This window comes from Cupressus sempervirens, chromosome 11, assembly GCF_028749045.1.
Source record: "Cupressus sempervirens isolate cs-2001-9-10 chromosome 11, ASM2874904v1, whole genome shotgun sequence".
Classification (NCBI taxonomy): domain Eukaryota; kingdom Viridiplantae; phylum Streptophyta; class Pinopsida; order Cupressales; family Cupressaceae; genus Cupressus; species Cupressus sempervirens.
Window position 1 is genome coordinate 59,722,588 of NC_143128.1, and position 9,883 is coordinate 59,732,470.

At 36.3% G+C, this 9,883-nt stretch overlaps 1 protein-coding gene across 2 annotated transcripts in view; it reads right to left on the reverse strand.

Moving 5' to 3' along the window:
- LOC149528236 (FAD/NAD(P)-binding oxidoreductase family protein) overlaps window positions 1–9,398 on the reverse strand; it is an 82,449-nt gene extending 73,051 nt beyond the window's left edge. The window contains exons 1-6 of one of the 2 annotated variants that reach the window (XM_089808687.1): window positions 9,203–9,398; window positions 9,139–9,168; window positions 8,278–8,377; window positions 5,555–5,732; window positions 5,256–5,328; window positions 4,993–5,172 (exon numbers count right to left, since the gene is read on the reverse strand). In XM_089808687.1, the coding sequence (XP_089664813.1) occupies window positions 4,993–5,172; window positions 5,256–5,328; window positions 5,555–5,732; window positions 8,278–8,377; window positions 9,139–9,166 (559 nt within the window). In that variant the 5' untranslated portion in view covers window positions 9,167–9,168; window positions 9,203–9,398. Of the gene's footprint in view, window positions 1–4,992; window positions 5,173–5,255; window positions 5,329–5,554; window positions 5,733–8,277; window positions 8,378–8,487; window positions 8,955–9,138; window positions 9,169–9,202 lie in introns of those variants that run through there. The other variant, XM_089808688.1, reaches the window with a different exon arrangement.
- Window positions 9,399–9,883: the final 485 nt, after the last annotated feature.

The window sequence follows — 9,883 nt, forward strand, 5'->3', positions numbered from 1 at the left end:
AATACTAAAAGGCATCCCATTTGTGTATAAGCATTTTGCTACATCAATGTCGGCAATGTCCCAACTCTCATTTTAATATGCAATTTCTAATAGCCCCTTTCCTTTGTGTGTATTGATTGCTTGAGTTTCAATTTCAAGCTAATCTGTGGCAGTATAAAAGAGGTGGTCTTCTATCATAACATTTGTAAAAGGGGGTTGCATTCCCTTCAATTTTTTAGTGTCACTGGTTGTATTTTGTCTACATGCTTCTTTCTTCTATTGCTTCATGCTTGGCAATAGATCTTAATACTATTTCATTTGGTATAGGTTTTTTTTAGGGCATATCACGACTCCTCTTCCAAGGAATCCACAAAAATGGCCTACCACCCGATAATATGAACTATTCCCTTCTTTATCACAATTGTCACGTTTCCAAATGAAATGCACCACCTCATGGAAGGGGTCTTATACTATCAACATGCTTCCACAAAGGAGAATCAAAATTTCAATCTGTTCTTTGTTCAATATTGCCTACAGAGGAAGAGGAAGATGCCATTGTAATTCCTATGGCAGGAAATTTTATACATATAAAAAATTAAAAAATGCACCAGCTCATGGAAGGGGTCTTATACTATCAACATACTTGCACAGAGGAGAATCAAAATTTCAATCTATTCTTTGTTCAATATTGCCTACAAAGGAAGAGGAAGATGCCATTATAGATCCTATGGCAAGAAATTTTATACATATAAAAAATAAAACAAGAGAATGGAAAATTCAAAAAAAAAAAATAGGTAGATCTTTTGGACAATGAGAAAGAAATGAAAATTCAAACAAAAACAAAATCAAATGAAAAAAAAACTTACCGCTTCCACTTGAAGCAAAAACATTTGAAGAAGATCCACAAATCAACCTCCTTCCACAACCAAACAATTTGCTCCACCTCGAGAGAATGACCTATTTGCACACCAAATGAAAGATAAAAACCAACATAAGTCCTTTCGAATCCACTTTTTAGGGTTGTGGATGTAAACAAATTATTAAAGTTGCAAAAAAAAGTAGACTAGTGTTGAAAATCACTACAGGCCCACCTTGATTCAACCATGGTCCGCCCAAGTTCACCCACGTCAGAATTGTGTTTCGACAAGTTTGAACCACTAGCACTTGGGTTGGACCCTGTCCAAACCCACAATGGAGCCTCACTAGACCACAAACCAGTTTGAATAACCAAACTATTTGCTCCACCTCAAGAGAAAATAACCTATTTGCACACCAAATGAAAGATAAAAGCTAAGTTGTTGGATTGGGTTCAGGAACAAATTCAAATTCGATTTCGAGTTTGTGCACTTAGACAAAAAAAAACCACATTTGGGTTCGTGGGGGGTTTATAAGTATATATATATATACGAGTCCAGGTCCATGGTGGGTCAAATTCCCCTGGGGTCCATGGCAGGTCCCCACAAGGTCCGTGCCACGGACTTTGAGTTCGGCTTGGTTCGCTCTAGCATGGACCCAGTCGAACCCACAGGCAGTGGCGCGGATCCCATGGGGACCCAACGCAAACTTGTGCGAACCCAAAGCCTGTGGTGCAAATCCTATGGGAATCCATTGCGGACCCGAGCAGACCCCTGACGAACCCATGTAGACCCAAGACACGGCATGAGAAAAAATGGTTTAAAAACACTTTTAAATGAGTTTTTTTTTAAAAACCTTGCTTGTGGAGTCTCAAATCCTTCCAATAATCAATGTTGAGTATTCCAGGTATATATTTGATCCTTCCTTTTGCTTCTTTGAGAGTTCCTTTTAAGTTTTTCTTTTTTAATTCCAAATTTTACCAAGTTTATGTATGTCTTGAAATATGCTTTTTATTTTTATTTTTGTTATAGATTGCAAGAATTAGTGTAGTTAGAGCTCAATGGGTGGGAGGGATCCCAAAAAATTAAAATTGATAAAAGTTCTCTATTGTGGAAGTGTACAAAAAGAATTGAACAATGTCCTAGAGAGGGGTGTTATATGGAAATGCAATTTTCGCAAAACCCAATGTAGAAGCTCCTATTAGCGAGTTAAATATCATATTCTAGGCCCTAGGGGTAAAAGGACTAATATGTGCAAGGGATCAGAGAGAGAAGCATGGGTTGTCAGTTGTTCAAATAATAGCCATGTTAAAGGAACAACAAGATGGTAATAGGTTAGTATCAAGGAAGAAACAAGAAAAGTCAAAGCACAAACCACCAACACCACCCTCTCAAACCACTAGACATCATCCCTTCTTACCTATCCCTTCTATGGATGAAGAAGATGTAGAAACACCCCAAAGCACCCGCAAGAGAGGCATGTTAAATAGGGCATTTCAAAATGAATTAAAAGAAATTGTTGATGTAAAGGTTGGGTATTGCCTCTTTGTGAATGGTCTTTCATTCAATCTAGTAAGATTCACCTTATTGGAGAGAGATGGTGCAAGCAATAAATCAAGCACCTAGTGATTACCAAGGTCCTGGGTATGAAAAGGTGAAAACCACCTTATTGCATAGTGAAAGAAAAAATGCAGACAACCTCCTTAAACCAATAAGAGATTCTAGGGTCTAAACGGAGGTGACTATTGTCTTTGATGGATGGAAAGATTGCACCGTCTATTAATAACTATGATTGTTGCCTCCCCCAAGGGGGCAATGTTTTTTGAAGACGCTTGATTGTGAAGGGGAGGTGAAGGATACTGAATTTATTATCCAAGTTCTCGTTGAATCCATAGACTCCGTGGGTGTGGATAATGTTGTCCAAGTAGTGACGGGCAATGCCAAAGTTTGTAGGGTTACAGATGCCTTGGTAGAAGCACGATATGATTGTATCTTTGGACACCATGCAACGTCCACTCCTTGAATTTGGTGATGAAAGCAATTGGCACCCAAATTGAATGGGTGAAAAAAGTATATAAGGGTGAGGAGATCGAAATGTTTGTGACGAACCACTATATGTCACAGGAAATTCTCATAACTTTCTCCAACTTGGAGTTATTGAAGATATTTAAAATTTAATTTAAACTTTATATAGTTTCATTTATCATTTTGTGTCATACTTTACATAATTGAATAAAATGTTCTTTTGTGTTGTTTACATATTTAAAATATGTTATTAACTTACAATTAACATGTTATTAGGTGGTTGAAACTCTATTTGCTTCAAACAAAATTGTCCTTAGACGACTTGTGGGGTGAAAGATGCATTGTCTCAAATGGATATTAGCAACCAATGGAGTGAATGGAAGCAATCGAATACAAAAAGGGCCCAAAAGGTAAAGGCAATGATCTTGAATGATGATTGGTGGGCTTCGGTGGATTTTGTATTAGAATTCACCGAGCCCATCATGTCATTCTATAGTTCGCCAACACTGATGAGCCTTGTTTAGGGGGCATCTATAATATCATGGACTCTATGCTAGAGAGAGTGAAATCGATTAGTTTAATATAATCCTCTATCCTTGTTTATTGAGAGATTTGAATTTTGAATTTTAATTAACACAATATCAAGATAACTTACATGAACATCATTTTACATCCCAGGTCATTCTTAGGAGAGAGCATGATCCTGAGGACACCTTGTCCAAAAAGGTGGATTCAATTGTTCTTCATCGTTGGAACAAGACGACTACACCCTTTACACCTTCTGGCATATGCATTATCTCCCAAGTATTATACCACTAAGATACTTGCTATTCCTGGTAGAGTGCCACCATACAGAGATCCTAAGGTTGCTTGCGGATATAATTAGAAGGCATTCACCAGGCTCTTTAGTGATCTTGAGGTGGCATCAAATATTAGGAGAGAGTTTGCAGAGTTTGTCTCAAGTAAACAATGCAGACCCTGATGCATTAGATGGTGGTACCTACATGGGCAAGATTATATGTACCTCCAACCTCTTGCCATTAAGATCCTATCACAAGTAAGTTTTAAGTTTTGTTTTCATTTTTTTATGACAGCGCTCTTAAATTTCTATTGTATTACAATTTTTTATTTTTTTTTACATTGTGTTGGTTGTATCTCTCTAGCTTACCAGATCTGCTATTGTTGAGCGGAATTGGAGTATACACTCCTTTATCCACTCAATGAAGCATAACCAATTGGGTTCCAAGAGAGAAGAGGTTTAGTATATATATTCACATATGGCACCTCCTGTCATGCAAGGAGGCACCAATCGTTGTGAACATATACCGAGTCCTCTACTTTCTTGGATGCAAGGAGCGTCAGTTGCTGTGAATATATACCAAGTCCTCTGCTTTCTTGAAACACAACTGGTTATGCTTATTAATCCATTAGTTAAACTTGAAACAATGATACTTAAGCTCGATGTTATGATTTATTAGTTGATATTTTAATATTTTGATGTTAAAGGATACGATGCTATGATTACAAGTTCATTTTTGTTGTTTATATGATATTTGGTGACATTCTAATCTTAATTCATGCCTATAGGCTGCACAAATATAGATATATACAAATTTTACATGTTTTTCTACTAACGAACGCAAACCCCATTTCAAAATTTTGTCATACCCCCAAACTAGTTCTTTGAATCCAAACCCGAACTGCCAACCTAGCAGGACCTTACAAGAAGAATAATTGGTTACCTATGATGAGTGTGATTAAAGATCAGGTTGTTTTATTATGTATAAACCAATCTGTTTGGGTAGTAGGGATAGGTTTCTTCAACATCCAAGAGGTAAATTGTAATAGAAATCAAAACTAAGTAAATTGTCATTTCCAAGAGAAATCAAAACCCTATGGGGACATTGCAGGAAGCAATTATGAGATTGATAATTTTTATTATGATTAGTATCCTGTTGCAGAAAAAAGTAATTGCTTTTCATTTTATGGAAAACAACCAGTCTCTTTTTTTCAAGAATAAATAGCCTTTTTGAAAGGCATTCACATTTGCAAGGACCCTGCTTAATTAAGATGGATGAGAATGTTTTCAAGATTTGTTCCTTTAAATGCAGAATGTAGAGAGCAAAATCTATACCTAAAGGAGGTGGAAGACCAGTCTGAATCGTGAATCTAGGAGAAGCCAGATTTTTGTCCGATGCAACCACTGCTTCAAACTGCCCAAACTCTTCACCTTGCAACCCCTTTAAATCCCAAAATCCATCTTCCTCCCGCCACTGCAATTTTGCAACTGTTACTCCAAACTTAACTTCTACCCCTGTTCAAGATGGCCATCATAAGATACACAATAAAGGGTTTCAACTATACATACAGCATGCACTATTAAATACAATGCACTACCAGGTTGATGGCAAATAGCTTTACAAATAGAATTCATTCCCGGAACACCCACATATCTCTTCATTGCATTCTCCTACAAGACAATATTATGATTTTTAATATCATTAAGTTTCAACCATGACCATCCAGAGAATAAACTGCAACAAATGCACTGACACCTTCATGGACACCTAGAAAGCAGCTATATACAGCTTGAATCTAATTGAAAACACATCCAGCTATGCAAAACCCTTAGAAATATAAAGTTTTATATGGCCACCCTCTGAAGCATTCAATAGTTGGGTTCTGTAGTTACTAACCAACTGTGGCAACAATTTTCGAGAGTTTACATCAAAGGTTCCAAATGGTCCCTTCCATTCAGCAACCAGACCAGCAGATTCCCACTTATCTACTATATCACAGACAGTTGGATCCTTCACAGTAAAATAGGGAGCCCCATGGTCAAAACATAATTCCTTCCCATCTTCAGTTCGCTCTCTAACAGGCAATAACAATGTTCATATATTTCAGGATAATGTTTAGAAGTGTAAGGGAATACAATAAAATATAAAAATTGACTAGCGCACATAATAACTATGCCATCGTAAACAGCTGCTACAAAATGAAAACAAGATATAGATCAGCTATATTCTATATCTACTCAGGATAATAAGAAAACGTAACAAGCATCCATTAATATAATTGAAACCCCTTGATATTGGATATTCATAATTAAACACAACTAATAATTCCAGCTATGGTCTCCCCTTGGCTCTATGGGATGGTCACAATAAGGATTAAAATTTAAAACGCATTAATGGAATCAAAAAGATCATCCATTAAATGTAAGCTAAAACTCAATTTCAATGAGATGGTAAAAGAACATCTGGGGCTAGCTAGGGGTGCAGGAAATATCTGACGGTATCACTTATCAGAGCAGAGTTGAGATTACTTTGTAGGAAACTCAGCAATAGGTCAGAAGCTGAAGCACTCCTCTATGATCTATGAATAGCGAAGAAAATTAAGATTGAAATTAAAGGAAAATCCCAGCTGATTATCAAAGTCATCAATGGAATCTCACTCGTTCTAGGGCTACTGCAAACAGAAATGTACCGACAGATGACAAAAAAAAGTTGGGCAAGCACATACTGGTAAGAGGCAGATAAAATGACCCCAATTAAGAGCACTGGCAAATATGTTTGTAGAAGACGGGTAGGACAGCTTAAAGAGGAGTAAGGGGTATTCTGGTTGAGGGTGGGAGGAAATATCCAGCTGTTGTCTTGTCAATCTTCAATAGAATGAAGAAATTGACATTAAAAAAAAAAGCAAAAGGAAATGGCAGGAGATCAAACTTGCAAGTAGGTCTAAAGACAGAAATCTTAAAGAAAACTAAGGAACTGGCAAAAGATCACTGGAAGGGATTATCAGATCCAGTCAAGATTGGACATGAGATGAATTGGTCATGAAAAAATCATTGCGCCCAACATCTGCACCTACTAGATTGAGGTCAGAGTATACTGTCAGAATTAGTCAGGATAAAATATGAGATAAAAGGACTAGGAAAGCCTAGCACTGAGGCCAATATGTACATTACTTTCCAGTTTCAGATCCAACTAGTTCCAGGTTTATTCCAGATGCTTTAGTTAAGACCTCAGCTATGGAAGTATATGCAATTAAATTATAAATATTGCCACCACCATGGCTCATTTGAAAACAAACTCATCCTGGTAGACGAGACATAGCAAAGTCTGAGGATTTTAAACAGAGTGGTGATGGTCACTGTGGAAAATGAGGTCACTCATAAAATCAGTTGCTAACAAAGTTGCAATGCAAAATGAGATAAGTATGCATTAATATGAAATAAATTCACTAACAATCAATAGGCTACTCTATTTTTATGAACTTTGCAATGTTCAAAAGAGCATTAGCATTGGAAATTCAAATAATCAAAAGGCAGGTTGAGTCACAAAGCGCATAATGCAAACATTCCTTGGAACTTGCACCTCAAAGCCTGCCTCTGAATTAACAAACTTTTTAGTACATGGACTTGCACCTCAACAAATCAAGATGTCACTCTATGGTAATGACTATTGCAATATTTAGAAGAATGTTATCATTGGAAATTATCAGAAGACAGGACTCATAAAGCATACAAGCACTGCAATGTTTGTACCCAATGCTAACTTGCACCGCAAAGCCTACTTCTCATTTGACAGCGACTTTGGTGCAGGTAGCTTTCCTTGTCTTAAAATTAGCAGCAACATGGAACTAAATCACAAAACCATCTCATAAATAGAGTTACTTTCTTGTCGTTTGTTGATAAAACCCAGCAGTTTTAGCATGTTTAAAAAGCACAGGTATGTCCTTCATGCATGGTCTGTTTATGCACAGTCTATCTATTAAAGTTTAGGCTTTTTTTCTCATCGGCTGTAAATTATGTGTAAGAGCAAGTTCAATTCAGGACTTTGATCTGAGGAATCTTTCAGAAAAGAGAAAAGTGAGGTTTCGCAGCTCTCCCTTAAGAGGAATTCAAATTACAAAGAAAATTTGCCCAATGTTGAAAATTTTGTTTCACTGCCCAAATTCTTCCAGGTGGTTGAAACAGGGTTTCACTATACATAAGACTGTGACTATAGAGCACTTGTGTGCGCTATATTGGATGCTTGACCCAACCAATCTGACCCAATAATAAAGGAAAGTGAAACTAAGTCTCAAAGCTGTTAGTAGAATTTAAATAAAAACATCCTTTTCAAATGTTCAAAGAAGTGTGTGACAAGCCAAATTCCTTCTTCAAACAATACAACAGGCCAGTACTCCAGTCTATATGCATAAATCTCCTTTAACAATTCATTTATCCCTAAGAGAATAATTAAGATGTTTGTTCTTTCAGCTCTCTTCTCATTCTGATGGTGGATCACGGATTGTGATTCAAGATGTTGATGCAAAAAACTCTCACACAATTGAATCCAGAAACTGCATTATCTATATTACATGGACTGTGGAAATCTCTTCGCTTTAATTAATATGTGTTTCATATATGTACCTGCGCTGAGACATGCGCCCTCCAGGGCCTCTTGCACTTTCGAAGACCGTCACTGCAACTCCTTTTTCTGCCAATGACGATGCACACACTAGCCCAGACACTGTTGAGAGAAAAAGAAGGGTAAAAATCTATATGCACGAAATCTCATAAAATGGGAAACTCAAGTGCTAAGAGCAAATAGGCTCATAAAAGGAAGAATTGTGTTCAAACCCCAAATGACATGGGAATATTGAACAAGCTAGGCGTGGCATTCCCCAGGCGACGAAAGCAAGTACCATCTACCAAAAAGGTTGCCCGAGAACTGAGGAATTTTACCAAGTCACCCAAAAACCGCAAGGAAAATCTACATTAGAAAAAGAATCTAGGTTTCCAAATGCTTAATCTTCCCCTTCAAACCTCTAGGCAACATGATAAAGTGTTTGAAATTGGGTGAAATACTCCACGAGAACATGACCGAACCAACAATCCTAGGCAGTGGCATCTCAACAGAAGGTTGCCCCAAAGATTAGGAACTTATCCAATAAAACAAAACATCAAAATTCAACGCAACAAAGGTTAAGAAGATTTGTCACAAGGTATGATCTAAAGTGGTAAAAGCATCTGGACTTCGACGCTTTCATTCAAATTTCCAAAGGTGTTTCAAATTAGGCGATATACGACATTCCAAAGCCCTCGTTGTGACCTACTCGACGGAGAAGCACAATAAAAGACAACATTCAGTTTCTCTACTTCTCAGGGTGTTGCATAGCAGAAGCACAACAATTGGATGCCTCTGACAGAAAAGATGACCTACTGCCAGAAATTTAATTGGGAAATTATCCCAAAATTTAAAAATCCAAAAAGGATTATGATAAGCGCTACCTCCAGCTCCTATCACTGCAGTCCGCATTTTGCAGCGGATTATTTTGGCCAATCGCAGCTGTAATGCTTGCTCTCTTCTCCTCCAGAAATAAGTTACCTTCTTACCTGAAGAAAACTACATTTCAGTTCCCATATAATTGTGCTTGGCGTTTTATTTCTGAGGGAGGAAAGTTGTGCGGCTTCATTGTGCTTCAAATCACAATTAATTCTCTACTAGATTGTATTAGATTTATTAGCATTCAGCTTAGATAGCCGTTGGGAGTGCTTTTCTCGGTTAGTGAGCGAAAGCAGAAAATGAATAAATGTTTTCAATTTGTTGACTTCATCTGATAAATATTTATTTATCTGATAATGATTTTTATCAATATTTGTGTAAAAAAATATAATTAATCTAATAATGTATTCTTTTTAATAAATGTTTTTATAATACTTCGTGTTGTACAATTCTTTTAATTTTATATATTAATATAAAGGTTTTAAATCTTTACAATTGATATGTAAATATATCTCTCATAATGGTTTTTATCAATATTTATGTATAAATATTGTTAATATAATATGCATACTTCTCAGAAATATTTAATATAATATATTTATAGTGATATTGGTATGGTAGATACGAGGGACTACAAGAATATTAAAATACAAGTATTACATTTTAATCTATGACATAATAATATTTAAAATTTATTATTATTATTATATAGTTTTTTTTAATTATTTATGTAGCATTTTTTTTTGCATA